The sequence below is a fragment of the Colletotrichum spaethianum genome, assembly GCF_022836535.1.
Source record: "Colletotrichum spaethianum MAFF 239500 DNA, contig17, whole genome shotgun sequence".
NCBI classification, from domain to species: domain Eukaryota; kingdom Fungi; phylum Ascomycota; class Sordariomycetes; order Glomerellales; family Glomerellaceae; genus Colletotrichum; species Colletotrichum spaethianum.
The window spans coordinates 1,019,484-1,044,042 of NW_026054787.1; the positions used below are offsets into that span (position 1 = coordinate 1,019,484).

The 24,559-nt window shown below is 51.8% G+C and overlaps 9 protein-coding genes across 9 annotated transcripts; 4 read left to right on the forward strand and 5 right to left on the reverse strand.

Annotated features, from left to right (window-relative positions):
- Nucleotides 1-533: 533 nt before the first annotated feature.
- Nucleotides 534-7,068, reverse strand: ColSpa_07070 (citrinin polyketide synthase; the record flags this gene model as incomplete). Its single annotated transcript, XM_049273282.1, has 2 exons — nucleotides 534-6,530; nucleotides 6,610-7,068. The coding sequence occupies 2 exons, from the start codon at nucleotides 7,066-7,068 to the stop codon at nucleotides 534-536; spliced, it is 6,456 nt and encodes a 2,151-aa protein (XP_049129239.1).
- Nucleotides 7,069-9,282: 2,214 nt separating this feature from the next.
- ColSpa_07071 (O-methyltransferase lepI) lies at nucleotides 9,283-9,906 on the forward strand (the record flags this gene model as incomplete). The annotated part of the gene is made up of 3 exons (XM_049273283.1): nucleotides 9,283-9,453; nucleotides 9,512-9,638; nucleotides 9,743-9,906. 3 exons carry the CDS (start codon nucleotides 9,283-9,285, stop codon nucleotides 9,904-9,906), a joined length of 462 nt encoding a protein of 153 aa, XP_049129240.1.
- Nucleotides 9,907-9,917: 11 nt separating this feature from the next.
- On the forward strand, nucleotides 9,918-10,776 carry ColSpa_07072 (O-methyltransferase lepI; the record flags this gene model as incomplete). Its single annotated transcript, XM_049273284.1, has 2 exons — nucleotides 9,918-10,377; nucleotides 10,454-10,776. The coding sequence occupies 2 exons, from the start codon at nucleotides 9,918-9,920 to the stop codon at nucleotides 10,774-10,776; spliced, it is 783 nt and encodes a 260-aa protein (XP_049129241.1).
- A 1,222-nt stretch (nucleotides 10,777-11,998) lies between these two features.
- On the reverse strand, nucleotides 11,999-12,904 carry ColSpa_07073 (tetraketide alpha-pyrone reductase 2; the record flags this gene model as incomplete). Its single annotated transcript, XM_049273285.1, has 1 exon — nucleotides 11,999-12,904. One exon carries the CDS (start codon nucleotides 12,902-12,904, stop codon nucleotides 11,999-12,001), a length of 906 nt encoding a protein of 301 aa, XP_049129242.1.
- A 1,413-nt stretch (nucleotides 12,905-14,317) lies between these two features.
- On the forward strand, nucleotides 14,318-15,471 carry ColSpa_07074 (FAD-dependent monooxygenase ctvC; the record flags this gene model as incomplete). The annotated part of the gene is made up of 3 exons (XM_049273286.1): nucleotides 14,318-14,567; nucleotides 14,771-15,001; nucleotides 15,023-15,471. 3 exons carry the CDS (start codon nucleotides 14,318-14,320, stop codon nucleotides 15,469-15,471), a joined length of 930 nt encoding a protein of 309 aa, XP_049129243.1.
- A 1,464-nt stretch (nucleotides 15,472-16,935) lies between these two features.
- Nucleotides 16,936-17,744, reverse strand: ColSpa_07075 (testicular acid phosphatase; the record flags this gene model as incomplete). The annotated part of the gene is made up of 2 exons (XM_049273287.1): nucleotides 16,936-17,137; nucleotides 17,227-17,744. 2 exons carry the CDS (start codon nucleotides 17,742-17,744, stop codon nucleotides 16,936-16,938), a joined length of 720 nt encoding a protein of 239 aa, XP_049129244.1.
- A 1,050-nt stretch (nucleotides 17,745-18,794) lies between these two features.
- On the reverse strand, nucleotides 18,795-19,683 carry ColSpa_07076 (3-beta-hydroxycholanate 3-dehydrogenase (NAD(+)) 2; the record flags this gene model as incomplete). Its single annotated transcript, XM_049273288.1, has 2 exons — nucleotides 18,795-19,117; nucleotides 19,203-19,683. The coding sequence occupies 2 exons, from the start codon at nucleotides 19,681-19,683 to the stop codon at nucleotides 18,795-18,797; spliced, it is 804 nt and encodes a 267-aa protein (XP_049129245.1).
- Nucleotides 19,684-20,580: 897 nt separating this feature from the next.
- On the forward strand, nucleotides 20,581-21,664 carry ColSpa_07077 (polyprenyl transferase pyr6; the record flags this gene model as incomplete). The annotated part of the gene is made up of 3 exons (XM_049273289.1): nucleotides 20,581-20,677; nucleotides 20,743-21,037; nucleotides 21,103-21,664. The coding sequence occupies 3 exons, from the start codon at nucleotides 20,581-20,583 to the stop codon at nucleotides 21,662-21,664; spliced, it is 954 nt and encodes a 317-aa protein (XP_049129246.1).
- An 859-nt stretch (nucleotides 21,665-22,523) lies between these two features.
- On the reverse strand, nucleotides 22,524-23,868 carry ColSpa_07078 (putative oxidoreductase; the record flags this gene model as incomplete). Its single annotated transcript, XM_049273290.1, has 4 exons — nucleotides 22,524-23,027; nucleotides 23,106-23,196; nucleotides 23,397-23,615; nucleotides 23,684-23,868. The coding sequence occupies 4 exons, from the start codon at nucleotides 23,866-23,868 to the stop codon at nucleotides 22,524-22,526; spliced, it is 999 nt and encodes a 332-aa protein (XP_049129247.1).
- Nucleotides 23,869-24,559: the final 691 nt, after the last annotated feature.

Here is a 24,559-nt window from a genome sequence, read left to right on the forward strand (position 1 = left end):
TTTGTTCTTATCATAGTGTCAAGCTGACTTTGAATACGTAGACAAGGTTACATTAGTTTCTTTGCACGGAATCCTTGTAAGAGGCGATAGCGTCTATGGAATAACTTATCAGACTTCACGCAACCAGCCTGAAATCGGCCTCGAGGTGGGCAGATCCGCTTGCTGACTCGACAGAGTACAGCTGGCAATCATACTTGATAACCCGGCGGGAAACCTCTACTACTCAGCAACTCCGCCATATCCACGAGAAGTCAAGGAGTAGTTGTTAGAAAGCTCTGTTTCTTCGTGCATTGATAACGGGTGTTTGACAAGACTGCCATAGGTGACCAACAAGCATGAGAATATGACGATTGGCATGCTTCAATAGTTTTGAGCTTCACAATCTGTGATTCCTTATGATTTCTCTTGATCTTTGATTATGAGACATTGACTGTATTTCAATTTGAAACATTCCTGCAGTGTTACATCAATCAGTCACACAATCACTCCCAACGATCAAACAGTCCTCTGTTTTTTAACATAGCCATCAATATTCAGTGCCATGCCGTGATCAAACGAAAGTGCTGCGACTCACGCGAGCCGTCGTCAGTCCAATCTACGTTCTTGAACCCTGCACTCTCCAGTTTTGCCTTCCAATCGTTCTCGTGGGCCAGAGCGTATGTACGGCCGTCCGTGAACCGCCACCAGCCGTCGAGCAGGCCGAAAACGCAATCCAGCCAGCCCAGAGGCCGTGTAAGCTCTAAGAGACAGAGCATACCGTCTTCTTTGCGGATCAACTTCTCAATATTCGTACAGGACTGTTGGAGGTTCTGGGTTGCATGGATACAGTTTGAAGATACGACGAGATGATACGACTGCAGCATATCTGCCGGAGGCGGCTTCTCTATGTCTAGAGCCATGAACTCCATGTTGGCTTCGACTCGCTGTCGGCCATAGATAGTGCTAAGCTTCTTTCTAGAGCCATTAACAAGCGCGAGAGAAATGTCTGTGAATGTGTAGGTGAACTCGACGTCGCACTCCAAGAGCTGGTCCAAGATTCGCCGGGTTGTCGCACCAGTGCCAGCTCCGATTTCTAATATTCGGAGCCTTTCGGTGCCACCCCTTCGGAACTGATGGTTCGAAAATAGCCCAAGAAGCATCTCACCAAGCATCTTGTTGCCTGTGGAAAACATGGGCGAGCTGACATAGACGTCTTCCAGCAGGTTAAGGGCTGCCTTGTCTTGGAAGAGCAACTGCAGTGGATCTGCACGGCCGGACAGGCAGTCCGCCAGCCGGGGAGCTGTTACGTTAAGAAGCTGATGGTCTGGTTGGTAACCTGGGTGCTCGACCAGAATATCGTGGTACAGCTCTGCTGAAGGCCTGGCTGGTGCCAATGGGGCGTCTGTCCTGTGACGGCACAATTGTCCATCCGGCGGAGAGATGATTCCTGCCTCTTCCAATATCTCGTGGAGCCTACATACCAGCTTTTGATGTTTGGGCAGATACGAAAAGGTGGGAAACGGGTCGCCCGTTTGTAGTGACTTCACGTCACAGCCCAAAGCCCCAAAAGCCTCCAGGATATAGGTCGATACCAGTAGACTCTGCTTCTGGTGAACGCTAGGATAGAAACCTGCGAATCCAGTCTGCTGGGCAAAGACACTGGTTTCTTTCTTGACACGACTGAACTCACGAACAGCCAACGAGAGGAAATTGGAAGGGTCTTGAGTGAGGACAGAACCTGGTTCTATGATAGGCGCGGTGCTGGCAGAAATGTGATGTATTCCATGGATTCCGTTTGAAGTCGTTGCATTCAAGGGGTTGCCTGTTGATGCCTTGAGCTTCAGATGGGTGGAGGGGTCTTGTGGCAAAACCATGCCACAGAGGTCTGAGAAGGTCGTTCTTTCGTCGATATCCTGAAGTTTTGGGCTTTTCCCAAACAGCTTTTCCAGGTCCGATCGAATCTGAATGGCGACCAAGGAGTCCAACCCAATGTCTCCCAAGGGCATGTTGGGCGGGATCCCGTTGGAGCATTCCAAATGCTCTGCGAGCAAGTCATATAAAGCAGCGATATTCTGGTCATGCTCAGACGTAGCAAGGCTCGTTGAAGAAGCGGGTGGTTTGGGCGAAACGCTCAAAGAGTCCTTCGTGTCGTCGGTCGAGCTCAGCTGAGATAGGCTTGTAGTGGAGCCATATGGGGGGGCTAGAGCCGAATGGAGTCCAAACTGTGTATTGTTGTTGGAGAAACCAGGGTGTAGATAGTCCACAACGCCGAGAGTGGCCTCTTCGGCGTTATCGAGGCCGGCAGGGCTGTTCATGAATGACAAATGAGGCGCAACACCCCAACTACCCAACTGGAGCAGCTTGTCCATACCTCGCAGTTCATTCTCGGCTTTGGATGGCTCAGTGGTGTTGATTTCCTCCAGAACCTTTTGCACAGATTTGACAGGAATCTGTCTAAGTCTGGCGCCGATGATGGAAAGAGACAACGTTTTGTCACGCGCATTGAAGACGAGGATGTCGCAAACGACTGTTTTGTCGTGACCTCGTTCCAAAGTTGAGAGAACTTTCCAGGGGCCTTCGGGATGTGATTCTGGGTTTCTTGAAGGGGCATGCGGAACAATCTTATCAAATCCACCACAAATGTAGAGGTGGTCATCCGCAAGGTCTCCTAGACTGCCGGCGTGCATCTCTGCTACAAGCAAGAAATTGTCGAAGAGGGGCGGACTCAATGCTGCTCCCGTGCGGCACTGAGACACGACGGGAAGATCCTCAACATGGGCCACAGCCTCCAGCCCTCGAGATGCTATGAGCCGGATTCCAAAATACTTGTCATCGTAACTAGCCACTCGACTCATGAGCTTCTTCACGTAAGCACCCTGCACGATGGAGCCATTGCGATCCTCACGCAGCTCATCACAGCGGTCGTACAGACGACGAAGAAGTGTTTGCCCGCCACCGAAGTGGAGACTCTCTTGTGCCTGAAGTCTGATGGTTCCCGATGCTTGGAGTCTGGAAGACTTGCTTGAATCGTGATCTAGTGAGTGACTTTCTACCATGAAATCCCATGAAGTTGCTGTGTGCCTTCGCAGGGTCAGCCGGAGGCGTTTTTGGAGATCAAGGCCGAAAGGTGCGTGCAGCTTCATATGGCTCAGCTCTACCGGCACGGAGGAAAGGCCTGCAGACTCATCGTGCGTCGGAAGAAGCCTGAATGCGCGGGCAGCCGACTCCGCGTATACTGAACCAGGTGCCAGAATGTGGCCAAAAACGCTCCTCCCTCGCACGAAGAGAGCATACTCGTCGCTGTGCTGATTGATTGAAAACTCAAATGCGGTCTCATCTTTGGGACCCGTACTTCCAACCAGGGAAACCAAGTCTACTGACTCCCGCGGTGATGGAAGCTGGACCCGCTTCTCACACTCTGCTACTGAATGCCTGTCAATGTACGGCAGCCAATGTTGAGTCTTTTCGAATTGGTACGAAGGCAGGTTCATCGGCATACAAGAGTGTCGCTGGGAAGCGTGGTAGAGCCAGAACTGCACTTGTACCCTTTCATTCCACAACCCGAGGATGGTGTCGGCGAGAGAAGAGACTGGTTCCGTGCTGTGGAGTTGCGCCGCGTAGAAAGTGTGGGATAGCTTGCGGCGTGATGATTGGCTCTCAAGAGCACGGCGGGCCATAGTGATAGCGGCGGATCCAGAGCCAACCTCCAGCCAGACACAGGAGCCTAGTCGTTGTTCGACCCTGGAGAGGGCATCAACGAAGTAAACTGGCTCGCGAGACTGTCGCCCGACCAGTTGAGGCGTAACAGTGTCCCAGCTGCCTGCGGACTCGGAGCAGGGCTCTATAGGGATGTCAACAGGGCGGAAGTTGAGTTCCCGAAGGAGCCGGTAGTATTCCGGCAGAATGTCATCGACCAGTTTTGAGTGGAATGCATGCGTAACCGCCAGTCGCCTAGTAGAAACGCCCTTGGAGGTTGCGGCCTGCTCAAACGCGCTAATGGCCGTTTCAGTCCCGGCAACAACTTGGTGCAAAGGAGCATTATAGCATGCGATCTCGACCTTGTCACCTTCTGGCGCCGACTGTGCGATGTTTTGTACAGTGGCGGCATCTGCATCTACGCTAAGCATGCGGCCTCGTTCCGTACTCCATTTAGTCTGTATCAGCGAGGCACGACCAGAAACCATCTTCAAAGCGTCTTGGAGGCTGATCACGCCACTGACACAGAGAGCCGTGAGCTGACCTAGACTATGGCCTACCATGGTCTTGATCTTGAGACCAGCGTCGATCCACGCCGTGGCAACAGAATACTGCAAAGCAAACTGCATACAGTGGAGATCGACAAGGTCTTCGACGGGCTCCGTGTCGAAAATGCGAGGGAACAGGGAGTGGAGACCAAGAGCTTGCAAAGTGCGATTGCAGCGATCCAGGTGGCGCCGTAGCAAACTGAAGCCGAGATATGCATCGCGGTTGAGATGGGCACGGCGGCCTGTCTGACCAGAAAAGAGCAAAACCACGGGCTTCGGACCACTTTTTGTATTCTGGGTAGCTTCTGTGTTGCCATTTTTGTCGCTCCTTTGAACCAGCGTTTCTAGATGGGCTCTGAGCTCGGCTGCTGATGCGACCGAAAACATGGTGCGGTGGGCGAGAGAGTGATTCTGGCGCTGGGCGAGATGGAAGGCGAAGCTAGGAAGATGCTCGTCGCCGAACCCTCCGGGGTAATTTTCAATGAAGTGGGAGAGAGCACGACCGCAACGGATCAGAGCGACGGCGGTGTTGGCGGCTAAAATGATTGGAAACCTGTGAGCTATAGGCGAGGTCGAGATGACCCGATGGGGACGCATTGGAGGCTGACAGACAACCATGGCTGCGTTGGCGCCCGACGCGCCGTAGTTGTTAACTAGAGCCACTCGGTACGGCTCATTCCAGGGCACCGTCTCTACACTGATCTCCATATTGTCCTCCTCGAGCGACGGGATAGCTGGATTCAGAACGGAGAAGTTGGCTTGGGGCGTAATGAGCCGGTGCTCCAACATCAGAAGGACTTTAGTAAGCGATGCTATCCCAGAAGCTGCCTCGCCATGGCCGAAATTCCCCTTTATCGAGCCGAAGCGGATTGCTGGCGACCCGGCCCGTTTATCTTTGCCAAAGACGCTCCTAATGCTTTGACATTCGACCGGGTCTCCTTTCTGGGTGCCAGTACCGTGCGCTTCAACGTACGACACATCACGCGGATCGAGATTCGCCAAACGGAGAACGTTACGGTATAGGGTGCTCTGGGACTCGGAAGATGGCAGTGTAATGGACCGGCTGCCTTTGCTGTTGTTGACGGCCGAGGCTGCTAGGACGCCGAGGATGCGGTCATTGTCAGCTACAGCTGCCGAAAGTCTCTTTAGCAAGACGAAGCCTCCTCCCTGTCCTCGGCGGTAGCCGTCAGCAGCAGTGTCAAAGGGACGACACTGACCCGTCGGGCTCAGAAACGATGCCCCAGCGAGGTTTTGATGTGCCCGTCCCTCCGCTGTCGTTAAGTTCACGCCGCCGGCTAGGGCCATGGCACAATCGCCTGATTGAACTGCCTTATAAGCGGTGTTGATAGCCACGCCAGATGACGAACATGCCGTGTCAATGACCATGGACGGGCCAGTGAGACCAAAAAAGTGGCTGATGCGGCCGCCTGCGAAGGAACGCGCGGTCCCTGTGAATGAGAAGGCGCTTGGCGGCCGGGCGTTGACATGGTCTTCGTAATCGCATGATGACATGCCGAGGTAACAACCAATATTGTCTGTCCAGGAAGACGACGGACTAAAGTACCCGGCAGATTCCAACGCCTCGTACGCAAGATGAAGAGCGAGTCGTTGCTGCGGGTCCATATACTCTGCCTCGCGAGGTGATTTGCGGAAAAGACCGCAGTCGAAGGAGTCCGCATCAAGGAGAGAATCTCCCGTCTTCTTCCCGCGCAGGATCGTGTCCCAAAACTTTTCCGGTGTCTCAGCGTCGGGAAATCGGCAGGAAAGACCGATCACGGCGACAGCATCTTCGGGATAACCGCACCGCGTCGTTCCGTGGGCAGTTGGTTGCAGGACTTTGATTGAGGTGCCTGCGAGGACAGACCGGGGGATGCACTCCACTGGACCTAATTGAACCAGTCTTTGAGGCGAATTTTCCACCCGCTCAGACTTGGATCCTAACGTTTCAGTCACGGCTGACACCGCTCTACTCATGGTCGTGTACCAGTCGGCCATGTCGGTCAAGATGGACCGTAGTACTGTTTTGTGGAGGGGGCCCTCGTCCGTCACAACCTCTCCGTTGATGTTCTGCCTCAGCGGCACCAGCGGGCGTCGTTCCTGTGGAAATTGTAGCATCGGTGTAGAGTCGCAGAGCTGAATAAGCGTCTGCAGCGCGTTTGTGTGACCCGAATAGTGGAAGCGACCCTTAAGGTCTATTTCCTTGGCCATGGCCCCCTTCTCCTCGAGGTGGCGCATTAGGGACGTGGCGTCGCTCTTGGGAGCAGTAATGGTTGCGCTTGCAATGTCCATGCGGACGCCTATGTAAGCCTATTGATACATTAGCTATGACCTCTTGCCTTTAGTGTTGCTGGAGCGACTCGGCGTTGTTCCGAGCATTCTAACGCACCTTTTGGTAAATGTCGAGCATCTCTTTGAACGGTTGGTAGCAGGTTTCTCCTGGGCTACCACTTCCATCATTCATACTCCGTAACCAGCGGGCACTTATACAGACGGCCGGGTCTACGGAGTCCATCTGGTCGAGGTCCACGAACGCTGCGGTGCACAGAGCCAATCTCACGGCAACGGCGCCGAGCTCAGCTGCTTCCGTCAAGTTTCTGGCGCATGCCAGCGCGCTGGCAGAGAGGAGTCCGACACACAGTCCCTGGATGCCACCGGCGCGAAGGCTTTCCAGGTTCTTGGTATGTGCGTCAGATTCTCCATTCCAGTTCTCCTCCCCTCCCGAATCGTGGTAACCCACATAGGTGGCATACTCAGCGAGGTGGGAAAGAACTGTCAACACAGCTAGTCGGGAGTTTCTTGAGCTCTGATCTGACGCCAAGAGAGCTGAGGAGTTGCCGTTGGCCATCCATTCTGCAAGAGCCTGGAGCAACGGAGCCACACAGACACGTTTGAGAGAGGGTTCTGTTGCTACAAGCAGTGGCCAAATTTCCGGAAGCTCAGTGACGGCTTGCCTCAGCTCTTGCAGTTGGGCAGTGTGAACGAGTCTGGCCCGAATTCTAGAAAGAGTCGCAGCATCTGGGTTCGAAATCAAAGAACCACACACTATCAAAGAAGGCAGCTCGGTAGGCATTGCTTCGATCAGCTGCCCATAGATGATCAAACAAAGAGTAACAACAAGTAAGACTGATGAAATGACGTGGAAGAATTATGATGTACGTTCTCAAAGTGTACTCGCTGTTTGAATAGAGGATGGATAACAAAAATTGCATGCGACTCCAAGCACCTATCTAATTGTCAGGCCATGAGGGGAGTTATCAGCATGGCCTAGCTACGAGTTCCCCGTCATATCTGTTGTGGATTCCTTCGAAGTTGAGGGTCTCTGTGTACTCGCAATTCCAATGCGGACGCCATTCTAAGAACTACCGAATCAGATCGAAAGTTGGCCCAGGGTCTGGTCGACTTTGAAAGAGCAAGGAATCTGGAGCATGGACTCTAGTCAGGTACTCCATCGTTTCATGAAATCAAGGCACACCATACCGAATAAGGATAAAAGGCCCCGTATATAATCAGACCCCGATTGATACCTATCTCTGACCCCTACACTTGGGAGTATTTCATATAGGTTGCCCGAATATTCACCCCCCTAGCTCACCTGCATGGCCATTGCTGAGGTGGGGATTGGTGCTAGACCAAGAGTGAGGCTAAAGGATATTCCGGCTCTCCGGGGTATACTTGGGTCGGTATGCGTGAAGTGTGGTTGGGCGGGGTTCTCTATGGCCGGACACTGCTTGTAGCATGCTGTGCTCGTTCAAGCAATGGGAGGTTAATTCGGTGGAATACCAGGGTTCGCGGACCCCTGGATCCATCGGTCCTGGTCAGAGTACCAGATCTCTTGCTCTGTGACAGCTAGGGTCCACAGTACCGCACAATGAACCGCACACGTGGTCCAAATAATGAAATACCCATGCCTGATAGCACCTGGACAATCCCATATGTAATACACACGTGCGCCTATACGATCGTCTGATGAGGCTGTGAGCATTAAACGTACCGGGCAGTATCGTGAGTCGTGTCGTTTAGAGTTCATATTTCACCGAGTCGTGACTTGAATCGAAAGCCCTACCTACTGCAACATCCACCTTTGTTCCTAAAGCGCCGTCTCCTAAACTATCGACTCGGTTAAACTTCCCGGGCAATGCGTTGCATCGGCCCACTCAACAGCAAGAGGTGCCTAATGTCTATCAGCCCCCCGATAGACATGCGCGCTCGGAATATACCGCGCGGCTCTTCTCAAGAACCCATGATACGGCCAAAGCTAGATAAAGTACGGAAAGAGTGATACGCGGCCCTAAATGAGATACTTTTTAGTTCAAGACGTTACAACACCCATCCATATCATGAGCTACCCCGCTTGGGCTATCGGCACACCATGCATGGATATCAGGGTAAGCCAGGGGCACTAGAGTGCCATAGCACCTGACTACACCTCTCCCGGAGCGAGGCAATGATGTGAAGTACAGACACGTTGAGTAGTTGCATGACACGGCTTCTTACTTGCACCCAACATACCGACTTCAGCGTACAAGCTTACCAGACCACATTGCTTCCAATCAGTCTGTCTGAGTAGGGATTTTCGAAACTAGCTGTATCCATAGCGGATACCTATCTTATCACGCATCACCTTCTCGAATCCGAGTCGTTCGCTAAAGCCTTCTGGAAACCAGCGGGTGTATCTGGGCTGTTCTACGACATTAACTTCAATCACAATGCCACATCACCTAAGCATTCGGAGGGTTTTAGAAAATGCCGTTGTGCATGCTGCCAAGTTAGTGGAACAGGCTGTTTCTAGAGTGGGTCTGTATTATTTAGCAGCGAACCGACTGGCGGCGAGAGGGCTAGTGAACATTAATTATGCGACGTCGTGTCTGGGCAGAGCATCTCCCAATAGCCCCACTCCGCTCCCCAGGTCCAAAACGCAACAGAGAGAAAGTTGCCTACTTTAGATAACAAGACTGTTATTCATCGAATCTCCCTTCTACTCATCGTCTTTGTCGTTTTACCAATCATCAGTTTCTTACCGTCATCCACACACACACACACACACACGCACACGCACACCATGGCACAGCAATCTGTTACCCAGCAGATTGATGGCCTGCTTGCGCAGGTCAAAGCGCTCGATCTCTCATCCTTGAGTGCTTCGGATCGGGCCAAGGCCCAGCAATCCGTCCTTGATGTTTTGTCAAACGTTGAAACACCTTACGAGCACCTGCTTAGATTATCCGGATCTGTAAGCATCTTTCCCCGATCATAGCAAGCCTACTGGACTTTGGCTAACCATCTGAAAGCATCTGCATCTTGCTTGTCTTCGCCTTGGAGCAGACGTGTCACTTTTCACGACTTTGGCTGAGAGCAAAGAACCCTTGACGGTCAACTATCTCGGTGAAAAGCTTAACGTCTCCCCCGACCTTCTTGGTGAGTGCACGCATTGCAGTAGCTACTGCACACTGCACCGTCGCAAACTCGATATTGCCCCTCTCCCAATTTTGCTCTGAAACTGACTAAGATATGCCGCTAAGGCCGCGTATTACGATTCCTGGCCTCTGTGGGGACAGTAAAGGAGACGGCCGTGGACACGTTCGCTCCTGACAAGACTAGTCACGCTATGGCCAGCCTGGGTCTGGGTTCTGGAGTGCATCTCCTGTACGTCGCTATTACCCTCTCTTCCAACGCAATGTCGTGACCACTTACACGATGAAAAGATTTGACATTCACGACCGGACGTATCAGGCCTTGCCGGACGCCGTTGCGGAGCTTGGATACAAGGATGTTGATGACATCCACAATGGCATCTTCCAAAAGGCATTTGGAACGGACCTTTCCTGCTATGAGTATCTCGTTCACCACCCCAAGCTTCAAGGGTATATGCAGGATGCCATGAAGCTCCAGCCGCCTGACGGCGACTGGCTGGCAGCGTTGCCCGTTAAAGACGAGGTTGAGACTTGGCAGGCCTCGAACCCCGACAGGGTTCTGTTCGTTGACATTGGTGGAGGCATGGGTCACCAATGTATCAGATTCCGTGAGAGGTACCCGGATATTCCGGGCCGTGTCATTGTGCAAGACATGCCTATCACGATTGGCCGCATTCCCAAGCCGATGCCTTTCGCTGTTGAGCCCATGGCACACACCTTTGATGACCCCCAACCAATCAAGAGTAAGTTGCCTGACCCGCACACTCTGAATCCGGGATCACATAATAGATCATGGAATGCTTACACATCGGTCCATAGATGCCAAGTACTATTACATGCGAAACGTTCTTCATGGCCTACCCGACGATCACTCTGTCTCGGTGCTGAAGAACATCGCTTCGGCGATGGACGCCGACTCGCGCCTCGTCATTGACGATCTCGTTGTTCCGGACGAGGGCGCTTGCAGACAAGCCTGTCAATTGGACTTCATCATGATGGCATCAATCGCTGGGAAGAAGCGGACAAAGGCCCAATGGTACAAGCTGCTGGAAGCTGCTGGTTTTAAGATCACTGGCATCCACACTTACACCTGGCCACTCCAGGACTCTTTGATCATTGCTTCACCTGTCCATTTGGGCTAGGCGTTTGGAAGGCGGGCACTTACAACCTTTTAGATGCATGTGCTGTAACGTACACATACATGGCTTGTTGGAGATAATAGTATCAAGTCATTTTGAGTTTATATTGAGTCCTTTCATAGTTCGTCTCAAGGTGGTTAGACTGTGAGACACCCCTGTATATGCAGAGGCAGTTCAGCCCATAGCGTATTTCGATCAATTACATTCACTTATTCATGGATACCGTAGATCAGACATCACTGTGAAGGCGTACTAGGAGCCTAATCACTGTTTACCTTGCCGTTGAAGATACTTCTGCCACTGAGCTGCTTTACATTTTTTCCCTGCATTTTATATTCTACCACACGCCATCAAGGCTCAATCAAAGCAGTTGCTTTTTTGCATCTGTTTCAGCTGGTGAGTGTAAGCACTCTTTCCCAGATTGATGTCCTGCAGCATCGGCGGGCTCGTTCCCCAACAGCGACTACAGTGTTTGGAAATCTTATCTTTCTGGTAGCTTTGGCCCATCCAAGGGCCCACATGAGCTCCCATCCCGAGACTCCACACAGAACGCCACCTAAGGACTCGAAACCCAACACCATGGCCTTGGATCGAGGTGCAAAACGGAGCTTACCCCGAAGAGTTCTACACTCAATGAATGCAGTTCTGTTGCTGACGTTGATCTCGCACGGAGCTTTCCGCTGAGCGGAGGTGATGTGTCCGTAGAGCCATTATCTTTTGGTGCCTCGTTAGGAATTATGCCGACAGACTCCGAGCGTTGACGCGTTGACCGAAGATATTTTAGGTTAGAAACTTTTTCCGAGGCGTTGTAGTTTCGTCAGATACCTTTGTCCAGGACACGTTGTGAAAGTTAGGCGCACAGATTCAAATGACAACATGCCGCGGAAGCGGTTAGGCATCATAGACGCAAGCGCCACCCACCAAATGACGGCGCTTCCGCCACCATCCCTTGTTTCCATCTACGAACCTTTCATTACTCAATTGTTTATCCTGAATTTCGTTTGTCCCTTTTCTTCTGCATCTAAAGTAAACGCAAGTTACACACAAATAAGGTAAATGACAACAAGTAAAGCACCTGACTGCGGCCATGCAACAGTAGATCATAGAAATATGCCCAAAAGTAATTCAATCAACACTACTTGACATCCCTATTTTCAAACACAACAAATATGCTTATGGTGTTTCGAGGTGGCGAATGCGCTTGACTAACATGCCTCTGCTCCTTTCAAAACTCATAGCGGTAACCGGAACCGAGACGCCCAACCAGATTGAACCAATCGGCAACCCACGCCAGCAAGGTGAAAATCCATGTCGAGTGACCCAGTCGTGCGTAGTCCTGCAAGTTGAAGACGCGCCCCTTGAACTTCAGACCCGGAACCTCCCTTTCCAAGGCCATCGGGTTGCTCATATACCAGGTGAACCGCGTCCCCATTGATGTCAGTGCCTTGTTGAAGACGTAGTTGATGAGGAAATATGCGATAGAGCCGGGTGCATCAAAACACGCCTCGCCGTGGGCTCCGCCCGCGCGGACGTGGTTGACAATCCGTCGCAGGATGCCCTGAAGCTCCTCGCGGGTCAGGTAAGGGGTCAACCCCTCGAAGATGACGAATACTGGCCTGTCGGCGGGAATCTTGTACTCTTTCAGCCAGGCGTCGTCGTGGATGTTGGGATCTAGCAGACGGTATTCGCCCTTCCCCGGGTTCGGATTCTCCATAACCTGACGCCGCAGCTTGGTGGCCTCCGGCAGGTCCGCGTCGATCCACACCCTACCTTCACCTTGCCATTTGATGCGGTGGCATCTGGCGTCCATGCCACAAGCCAAATGAATCACCGTCGCCGGGCCGGGGTTTCGCTCCAAGAACTCCTCGCAACAAATGTCCAGGACACGGGCGCGGGTAGCCACGAGCCGCGCGAAAGTGGTGTTTGATTTTTCCAGGTCGGTGCGTGAGAAGTCATATCCCTGGTCACGAATCCGGGAGACAACCTCGAGAGTCTGTCTGTCATTGAGGATCGGGTTTGGGGATTCGGCGTCTTTGGCGCGGGCAAAGAGGGTGATGAGAAGGGTTTCCTCCGCGCCTGTCAAATTAATTTTGCCCTTGTCGAAGGTGGCGACCGGAGCGGGGAAAGACATTCTGGCTCAATGGTTGTGAGGTTCGTTGTTACTAGTAATTGGGAAAGTGCTGCCACGTTGACTAAATCATCCAGATGGTTCATTCGAGCAAAGAGGAGATGCTGCGCGGGGTTCCAGTGCAGTTCGACATACACACTCCAGATGTCTGTCGTCGCTGTGCATTCGTTCGGTCTTCGCAAAAGTATCAAGATAAAGCCAGGTCACCGCATACTTCCGGCATCCGTTTGGTGAATGGCCCAGACCCAGACAGTTATCGTCCTTGTTCGGCTAGCATCGTTGCATGCGAAAAAGTTGCGATTTTTCTCGTGGGTCAGAACGAGCATGTGCGTTGCGTTGCAATCTCCCCTGATCCGGGACATTGATGCAGGCCAAGCTGCTGCTCGTGGAGTTGCACGTCCAACAATCTTGGCCAAAGCTTGGACCTTGATGGGCGCCTGGTCTATGCACCAATCCCCTAGAGCCAATATCCACAACATCATTCATCCCTAGCACCCCTATCAGTGGACTCCACTTGGCTTCCATGTACTACTATGTAGTATGTATGTATGCCTTTGCTCCAGATACTACCTTGTCTGTGCCCTGACCGTCTTGGAGACCCCTACCCCGGTAGTCGGCGGGTAGAATCCGGAGGTGTCACTCCTGATGGCGTGGCGTGACCCATAAGATACCATGTACCGACAGGAACCGTTCGGCCCGAGCGTGCGTGAGTCATGCTCTCAGCGCGCCGAATGCTGAAGCATCTTTTGCAAAACCCACCCTATTTACCTCACTTACCGGTACTGTACTATGTAGATACGCGCGCACACACACCCCTCGGCCAGCTCCACCCCTCCCCCTTGTACGAACCTGAAAGCTTGTCTTGTGGTGTCTGCAGTACTCCACACTAGTACTGGATCGCGTCAATCCCTTAGGTGTCTGTCTGCTTGGGTCCTGGGTTTTGGGCCCATATAATGGTACCCCCTCCTTTAAATCCCGAAACTCATGGTCTTCTCTTAATCCGCCGATCTTCTTAGCCTTTTAAACCGCCGAACTCATTGTCCATCTGGCTCAGTTAGTCGTTGTTTCTACCACTTGACCGAGTCAGATGCGGGCAGGATTATCTCGTCTCCTGTTTACTTTGAGACTGCGGGTGGCGGGGTCCACCTTGAGAGAGTTTTGGGAAATGCAGACGCAGCCTCTCAAGTCCCCGCTGTATGGAGGTACTGAAGGATTGTGCGGTATCAATGAATCATTAAGCCTTTGAGGGTTATCCACAGCGACATCGTAAAAGCATGCTCCTAGTTGAGTTTTGTTCATCGACGATTAGACCGCGTCCGCCGACCTCAGCGAGTCAACGAGATTGTTCCCCTTGGCTGTAGAGCCCATTCCTTAGCATACCTCTCTTCTCTAGACGCTCAACAGACCGGACCAATCATGTCTCAACCCCCTTTCAAAGTAATCATTGTGGGGGGCTCCATCACAGGCCTCACGCTTGCACACAGTCTGCACAAGATAGGAGTGGACTTCATCGTCCTCGAAAAGCGAGGCAGCGTCACCCCACAAGAGGGCGCATCTGTAGGTATCTTACCTAACGGAGCCCGCGTGCTCGAACAACTCGGTCTCTACGCCGTGATCGAGCAAGTCACCGCGCCTCTGGGGGCTACTCACATCCACTTCCCCGATGGTTTCCAATTTACGAGCCTCTATCCAAAGTCGATGCTAGAAAAGTAAGAACACGATCCAATCTTCAATTGCTGAAGCTTTTGCATTTTCTGACTGGCCGCAACTCAAGTTTCGGATACCCGGTTGCGTTTTTGGAAAGACGCAAGCTGCTCGAGGTCTTGTATAATGCCTTGCCAGACAAAACAAAGGTCCTGGTCAACAAAGCCGTATCCGAGATTGAGCAACATAACGAAACAAAATCAGCCGGCGTCCGTGTCCGCACGATTAACGGAGAAGTGTACGAGGCTGACCTCGTTGTCGGTGCCGATGGTGTGCACAGTCGAACCCGGAGCGAAATGTGGCGTATGGCCTGCCCGTCGGGAGAAACCGAAGACGTGAAGAGCGAGAAAGACAGTAAGCGCTGGTTCTTCATTATTCATTTCCTGCAGGACGCGCGTAGCTAACCGTTGATTATAGGGATGTCTGCCGAGTATTCCTGTGTTTTTGGCATTTCTCGTGGGGCATCCGGACTTAAAGAAGGAGAACAAGTCATGCGCATCTATGATGGACGAACGCTAGTGGTGATTCCATCCAAGGACGATGTCGTGTTCTGGTTCCTGGCTCGCAAGCTCGACCGCAAATACAAGTACAGCGAGGCGCCTCGCTTTACCCTTGAGGACGCCGCCGCCGAATGCTCAGAGTTGGCCGATGCCCCACTTGGTGGTGGTGTCCACTTCCAGGACGTGTGGCGCATGCGACAGACCTTCAACATGGTTGTCCTGGAAGAGAACTTGTTGCAGACGTGGTCTTCTGGTCGGGTGTTGTGCATTGGCGACAGCATTCACAAGGTGATCATCCCTTTCCTCCCCTGTCTTGTCGATGAAACTTCTATCTCGCGTTCCTACATACTAATAACCATGTTTTAGATGACGGTCAATCTAGGACAAGGCGCAAACTGCGCCATCGAAGACGTTGCTGTTCTGACGAATCTGCTTAACGAATGCTTGAAGGACAAAGCAGGCACAAAGCCATCAGGCCAAGAGCTAGATGCACTCTTGAGTCGCTTCAATCGCATGCACCTATCCAGAGTGTCGCAAATCTACAACACGTCTTGGCTCGTCGCAAGAGTGCATGCGAGGGATGGATTCGTTCGGAAAATTATTGGAAGGTACATAATGCCTTACTTCGGGAACCTCTTCGAAAGCCGACCGTTCAACATGATTGCAAACGCGGCAGCTTTGGAGTTCCTGCCCTTGCCACGGGACACTTTTCCGGGGTGGGAAAAGTACAAAAGCACAGTTGGTAAGAGTGGGTCATTGACAGTCGTATCACGGTCCTTATTGCTGCTTGTGGTATTGGCCATTGCGACAGCCCTTAAATGGAGATCTTGACAGGAAATGCGCAGCGTCGGACTAGAGTTGCTAGGAGGACTTTCTTTGCTCTCGCATTTAGGTAAGCATAGAGGGGGAGAAGGGGCATTGGACCTTGCTTGTCGAGAATAAAATCAACTCCTGTATTAGAATAATCGATTCGCCTCTCTCAATCAACGAGCAATTTGATCAGTACTGTCTAATCAGGTCCTATAGAAGCCACTTCTCATAGTTGAGTGTGAAGAAGAAACATAGAAGTTTTCTACTCTTTAAGTCACTGTAGAAGCTGTATGACGGGTTGATCAGTTGATAGACCCTGTTGAGACTCTTCTGGGCGACTTCATGCTCATAGCACGCCATTATGTCAATTTTAGCAGTTTAAACTTTGGTTACCTACCAAATCACTCTTTTAAAGTACTATTTCTTCATCCAAATCTAATACTTCGTGAGAAATTGGTGGTCTACGGGTCTGATGGTTTCTCCACTTTCTTCCTAGTTCTCATCTTCGAAAGCAACTGTTGGTTTCGCAAGAGATTGAATACTAGTACAAGTGATAGCATTGAGCAAGAAAAATTGGTCATAATTGCTAGTTGTTGTTCGATATAGAGGGGATGTCTGACTATTTGGCCAGCGGCCAGATGAGGCGGGATATGTCCCTCGTGGTGGCTGAGCAGACTTCCCCACCTTGCTGGCCCGCGCCTCCGATCTCCTATTGGCTCACAATTGCCCCTTTCCCAAAAGACACAATTGACAAACAAGAAACTTGAGAAGAGCATACAAAGAGAAACGACTCCTTAATCTGAAAAGAACAACATGTATTGTTTAGATCTATCTGATCAGAGGCTCGGTGTAAGTAACGGTTGTGATGTCATGGTGTTGAATAGATGGCGATCCTCAATACTAGACTCTCTGAGTCATCATTAAGGCTGATTGATGTCTCGTCAAGCACAGGTGATGCTGACAGGGTTTCCCTTTGTGACGCAGATGGGGGGAAGAAAAGGCCCAAATGCTTGGCACCAATCACTTCTTCAACTTCTCGGCTGCCTTGGTTTCTTGTTCAAAGCGACGGACATACCACAAGCAGATACCATAAGAACCGTCCAGGATCAAGAAAATGGTAACGAACCAAATGTAGAGGGGAGAACCCATGAACTCGTGGTCCTCCCTCCAGTATGTGTACCGGAGAATATCCTGAGGGACGAGGACCAGGGATCCGACAAACCTGGAGAACCTATAAGGGCACGGCACAAGCTGGTTAGATACTAGGTTTCCTCTGGTACGGGGTAAGGGCAAGATTGCTATTGGACATACCAAAGAGAATAGGAGGCGCCCCGCGAATGCCCTCGGCTCAGCAACTGGCATAAGCCTCCAACGCTCAGCAGCAGCTGGCAGGCATACGCACTCAGAGCCTGGCCGAGTGCGGGTCCAATCTGCATGGCTAGAGCCGTGTGGCCGGAAGCGAAGCCGGCAACGGCGAAAAAGAAGATCAGACGAAGATTCCGCTGCACTAAAGGCGCGTGCGCCCACTCCCTGTGGGCGTTCTTGACGGCAGTGTACATGACGCCGCAATTCAGCAGCAAGCCAGAGAAGTGAACCCATTTCTCCAGGTTGCTACCGAACGCATACAAGATAGCGTAGGTCAATTCCCAGGCGAAATTGCAACACAGCGGCAACATGGCCATGGCGTAAGTCTGGTCCTTTAGTGACTTACGGATCATGCCGACGTAGTTGGTGGTCCAACCAACGCCCATGATCAGCTTACAGATGTCGGCAATCCAGGCGACATCGTGGTATGCCTGGGGCGCTCGAGAAATGTCGACAATATCCATGACTTTGGGGGCGAGGGGAGACTGGTCGGTTGGATGTGGGAGGGAATGATTGAAGAGAAAACGAGGAGAGACAGCTATACGCTACACGAAAGAAGATGTTTGTTTGGTGTGTCTGGAACCCGACCTGCGCGTCTGACCATTTTTCTACCAGGGCGGGATGAGAAATGCGCCGTCCTCCGTCCCGTACTGTGAGACCGCCATAGGTGGGTACTCCCCATAATGTTTGTGTTGTTTGTAAAGGCATCAACACAGTGGAGGTCCGAAAGCGAGTCAGACTCCTCAGCGTCTCGGCACTGACATAGCATCAACGACGCCATTCATGAGGGAGGAGACATGCGATCTCCTCGGTCTCCGGCACAGTATCTTGCACCTTGCAAAGTCGGGGCCGGGATATTGAGTAGTTTATTTGCACGACTGATTTCTGGATATACTGTTTGGGCTTGGCTTGACTCAGCCAGTGTGCATTGTTAGTGGCCGGTGGGATAACTGTGCCCGCTTGTACCCGAACGAGGCGGTGCATTGCTGGGGTTGGGCTATCCATAGACCTTCTGCTCTTGAACCAGCAAGGGGAAAACAAAGAGGAAAAAAGAGGAGAGAGAGAAGTGTGAAAAAAAAAGAGGAGAAACAAACCCCGGCCAAATAATAGTATGTGCATCATGCGATTATGTCACTTCGGCTGACTTGATAGTCTCAATCCCAGCCTGGCTGTGGGTTGTGATTGAAATAAACTACAGGCGTTGCGGCCACTTGCCTAGTTTCATTTTTCGGGAGGCGGCCAAGCGACGAAAAGCTCCCGGAATGCCGGGTTTGGCGCAAGTGCCACAGTACAATCTACCTACCCCACTGATTACTATGCACACACCGGGCACTCCAGATGAACTGTGGGCTTGTGCATAGCGGGGCTTTTGGAGCTTGGTTTATGACATATGCAGGGTACAACTTAGACCCGGGGTGACGTATGCACGTGGTAAAGTGCCAAGCCACTACCACCTGCTCCCCTTAATCCGGTAAACTTCCTAAACCGGACATGGCCACCCACATGTGATCTTTTTAACCCACCACGCTGGTCCATCCGTGATCCACTGCAATGAGACCTCCATTCACCGTATTCCAGCCTGGTCCCGAGGCCAGCGAAAGGCATATTCCCGCCACGTCGTCAACCTTGCAGGGTTGTGGTTTGACGCCGGAAAATATCTCCCCCAGCTTTTGGCGCCCCTCCTCATGGCACCCGTTGCGAAACGCCTCGTTCAAGTGGGTTCCACCGATGATTCCTATCATCAGTGCGTTGCAGCGAATGCCTCGGGGGCCGTAGAATGCCGCCGTGCTCTTTGTCAGGCCGATCAAGCCGTGCTTGCTTGCTGTATACGCCGTGCCTTTTCGGGATGTTAGCGTCTGCAAATCGATACGACTGACCGATACGTCGAGGAATATGCTGGGGGCGTCTGTCGGGATGCTCACCTGCTAGCCAGCCGGCCTTTGACGCACCCGAAGCGATATTTATGATACAGCCGCTAGTTTCCGGCTTGGTCAACATGCTGCGCACCGCCAGCTTGCTCAGAAGGAGCGGAGCCGTCAAGTTCACTGCCATCACCTTGTCCCACAGGTCGAGTTCAACATCACCAACCGGATCGAAGCGATCCATGATGGCTGCGTTGTTGACGAGTATGTCCAACGTGCCAAAATTTTCTGCTATCTTGTCGAACAGTTCTTGCACCTGACTCTGGTCGGTGATGTCCGTCTTGACAGCGGTGAGGCGACCTGCCCCTCCGAGCTCGGCTGCTGCTTTTTGGATCCGTTCTTCGTTGTTGTCACAGATGACCACGTTGGAGCCTGCAGCAAGAAATGCGGCCGCAATGGCCCTCCCCAGACCGCCGGCCCCGCCTGTTACGAGGCACGTTTTCTTGGACAGGTCAACGGGCTGTGCTTGTGAGCTCGACATTGCGACGAGGCGATGCTCCAGGTATAGTGATGCAAAGAGTGTGGTGGAGAAAGACAGTGGCAGCTGTTCCTAATATTCACCGAAACAAAAAGATCTCGTCACCGGCAGCTCCAGTTGAAGATGGTCGCCTTTCTTTTCGAGAGCGACGCCCTGGAGTGACACTTATACTTTGAGACGAGGTCCCTACACCCCCTGGAATGGCGATGCGGTTGTGCCCGGGACACATGAACTCGCGGTACTGCACGCCGACACCTGCAACATCCGTTCTGTCCTATAGCTTATCAAATCACACATTTGATAGTACAACTGATACAGGTACCCTATCAATATCCTGGTCAGTTTGCCCCAGTAGCCGTCGTCAGCTTTCGGTGCATTCCACCCAGATGCTCTGAATCGTGCTGACCAGTAACCCCTACATATTCCACGCAGGGATATACCATCTTTACCGAACGCGCCGGCACTTGCGCAGCAGCATGCAGCAAGGGAGAAAGGTGTGGGGGCTGGGGGATAAGACTTATCTCGGAATCCAAAACCCCTCGCTTCCATGAAGAAAGCGGGGCCTTAAACCGCGCGCCAGTCTCGCGGGATCCATAGACCACAGCGCTTCACACCGACAGGGCCCGGCAATGGCGTATCCACCGCCGGCATACTTTGTGTGGCCAGTGAGGTCCAACAAGGCCGGCTTGCTTGATTGATCGATTTCGTCAACCAAGAGCAGGCTTGTTGATTGCGACATTTTTCTTGCGGAATAAAACGCACTTGCGTCTGCCTCTAGGGCGCAAAGACCCTCGCAAGGTATCTTTGAAGCTGTTGACTACATGCATCACTTTTGAATTCACATACTTACTCTATTCTGTCTCATTTCAGCCTGGTTGAACTATTACAGCGACCGGAACCATGCCACTCACTTCGACGGACAGGCAATTGGTCCGCCAACTTCTGAAACTATCCCGGTTCGACAGATACAACCCTCTCTTTACAACCTTTGCTGGAGGTGAGTAGTCATCGTCCCCTCGCCCGCGTTAAGGTGGTCTAGACGCTAAGAGTTTTCCATGGCAGTGTGGTCCACGTTGCTGGCCGGAGGTGCCAGAATCGCCGAGCACCGCGCGAACACGTCTGCTGCCTTTGTATTCCAACAATGCGCATTAGTCTTTGTTGCTGCGTACCTGTTCTGTGGCGCAGGCATGGTTTGGAACGATTGGATTGATCGTGACATCGATGCCCACGTAGCCCGAACAAAGGAACGTCCATTGGCATCAGGAAAAGTCACTACCACGGAAGCCATGTGGTGGATGATGCTGCAGGTGGCCATGTGCTGGGGCGTGCTTGATGTGATGTTGGACAGCAAGGACGTGTAAGTGATTGAGTCGCTCTGTTTTATCATCAACGTTCAATCAGACTCACAACCTTTTTCGGCAGATTGAAACATATGATACCCGTCGCCCTAGCCTCCATTCTGTACCCGTTCGGGAAACGACCGTTGGCTCGAAAGCTGCGCATCTACCCGCAATACATATTGGCATTCACTATCGCTTGGCCCGCAGTAATAGGGCGCGCCGCCATTTATGGCCAGTACGAATCTTTCGCCGAGAGCGTTCGTCACTGCCTTCCACTCTGCACTATGGTCTACTTCTGGACCATCTATCTCAACACAGCATACAGTTACCAGGACGTGGTCGACGATCGGAAGCTGGGTGTAAACTCTTTCTACAACATTGCAGGAAAACACATTCACCTGTTGCTTATCGCCCTCGTCACTCCCATTCTAGTATGCCTGCCCATTTACCTCATCGAGTTGCACTCTATCTGGCTGTGGGTAAGTTGGATGGGGGTTTGGACCGCATCCTTGGTGCTGCAACTGGTTCAGTTTGACCCGAAGCAGCCTGCCAGCGGCGGATCAGTCCACAAGAGCAACTTCGTTTTGGGCATCTGGACGATCCTTGCGTGCGTGGTCCAGGTTTTCCTCACAAGCAACATGTGATAAGATTGTATCTACAATACACATACTTTGGCCACAGTGGACTACCATGAAGTTAGATGGAGCACTAAGGCCTACCTCAAAGCTGAGACCCTAACGCGGAACATCTCAAATTGTTTCAACTGGACTTCTTTGCCCTTTTCAGTTGTCCATTAATTGGCATGGCTTGCAAGAAGATCAACACATCGAAACCTACTCTGCGGCAACAAATAAGTGACGTAACGAAGATTAAATGTTATGCATCCTTACTTAATTTTTTAAGATACATTGGTATAGAGGCTCCAAAGGCCAAGACTTGTCACAATGTCCTCATGTGAGTCGACTCTGCCTGGATAGACCGCCTTCACTTTTCACGCGACCTCGCCTAGCTTTATCAGCAGCCCCTGACTTTATGAGCGACCTCTCAGTAAAATGCACCTAGAGAATAAAGCTACTTTCAACCTTGTGACCCTACTGCATACGGCAGGCTCTCAGCGATACTTCTCCTTTGATCGCCACTTTTACCCCGCACGTCACTCTGTGCATAGTAAACAGTTCCGTTTACATTTCTAGTTGGCTCTACCCCGCACCTGTTTGGATTGATGTTATTTATACTGAATGAGATAATATGCATTGTAAAGAAATATGAACCTCTTTATCTATGGAATCACATGCCTGAAGAAGACTATCTTGGCACTCAACCCGACAGACGCCATAACATGTGAGGGCTACTATCAGTCCACCGCGCATACGACAAACATGATCAAGCGATCATAGACTAGTATCATTATACCAGCCAGATGACGAGAGTTAGTTATCTTGTTGTTGCATTGAAGAGGAAGAATCGAGGCAGCCTAGTTCCGACGTAGCGATGCTTTGCCTCCTAGATTACATCTAGAGCGCCAGTGTTCTGGACAGCGGTTGCCGTTATGTTCCACAGGTTGCGCGCAATGACGTCATCCCACGCCTTTGGCGACGGCGTTTTGATAGTTCCCGGCCCGTCCAGGTATTTCCCTTTCCACCGCTCACTGTCTCTCTTTACCTCCTCGGCGGTTGCGGCAAACAGAGTGGCGTCAGCTCCCTTCGCCGGTTCGGTGAACAGGAGCCAGACCAGCGGCCGTACAACAAAAGGCACCACGTCAGCTGCTCCTTCCGTTCGTATGGTCCCTGGGTTGACAGACAGCGAGGTGATGCCGACCCCGTCCTCATCCATGCGGCGCTGCAATTCCTTTGCGAAAAGGATATTAGCAAGCTTTGATGTCCCGTATCTTTTGCTCTGGGCGAGGCACGAATCCTCCCACCCAGGACTGGCGCAGGGATCGTCCAGATCTTTCAGACTGTTGAAATAATTCTGCCGCGAGTTGTTACGCTCCCCGGACGACGACAACTGGAGCAAAAGAAAGGAAATGCGTCAGCGACTGCCCTCAATCTACCGCGATGCCTCACAACGTATCGGGGTACCTACAGTAACAACTCGCACGTCGGATCCTTTCTGCGCTGCCGTTGCTTTGAGAAGAGGCAGCAAGCCGTATGTGAGAGTCCAGTGACCAATGTGACTTTTAATCGATTAGCGGTTGGCTACTATTCAAGACGCCTCTGGGGTATTCCAACTTCACTGCCATTGTCATCTCGAATCCATCTGCAGTTCGGACATAATTGTACGGGTCAAGTCCAGCATTGTTCACTGCGTACTTGTCAGCGATGATGCCTAATCTTCGTATCATTGGCACGTATGTAATTACCGAGTATGTCTAACCGGTCCGTCTTTGCTAGAATCTCACGTGCTGCGCCAGCTACTTGGGTTTGGTTGGACAGATCTAATGGTAACCAGACCACGTTATCCTCAGGGATGGATGGATTCTCGTTGAGGAGACGCTTGATGGCCTCATTTGCGCGATGTTCTGATCGGGCCGCCAGGTATACCTTGGCGCCCTTTGCTGCTAATTGTCTGACTGTATGGTAGCCAATCCCGGCACTGCATGAGTTAGTTCCTAGCCGTGCCAGTTTCTTTGGGTCGTTGCCCGAGGGTGAATATTTACTTACTTGCCTCCAGTCACTACAGCAACCTTGCCATGGAGGTCCGGTATTAGGGATGAGTCCCATTCACCGTTCCCGAATCCACTAAGGCTTCGCTTAAAGAACAGAACGCCCAACGGTACGTAGAGAAAGGTGCCAAAAAGCAGGTCTATTGCTCGGATAAAGAGCCGACGAATCCATGCTACAGCCATGGTGAGATTGCCTGTTGCTGAACAAACAAGTTGAGTGCTCCCAGTGCTGATGGATGTCACTGTCGACTTTTGTTGGATGAGATGGACACGGGCCCACTTGAAGGCGCCACTTCGACTTGAGTTGTTGAACTTTTTCTGCGCCCATTACAAAAGGCCACCGTTCGACACATTGGCAATTTAGTTCCTAGGTTATCTTTCATGGTCCACGGAGCTGACTCACGACCGGGATTGCGGAGGGAACCGGAAGACTGGTGCTTGTCCAAGCTCTGACATCAAGATTGGCAGGCCGGACAAGCGGGTCAAGCTTCCGATGCGCTGAGCACACATATTAGGATAGTGGCCAACCAAATTCTGATTGATTACATGTAACGCGGTGGAACCATTTTCTGGACACCTATATTAGCCCTGCAAACACTTCTATCTCCAGCAATGATGTCTGGCCAGATGTGTCACTGGCTTATTGCAAGTAGTCACACGTGAATCACCCATGCAATGGGAAACTCGCCTCGAGTGCAATGAGAACCTTCAAACATGGTAGCGCCAATTATCTGTCCCAGTCATGCTCCACTTCTCGTTTAATCTTCAGCGAGTTGCACAGCAAGTTGCTGCAACGGAGAGTCATTGCGATGTACTGTGGGCTGGTCAGTAATTGCGCCGATACAGCGGTAAAGCCAAAGTGACCCTGGTTCCC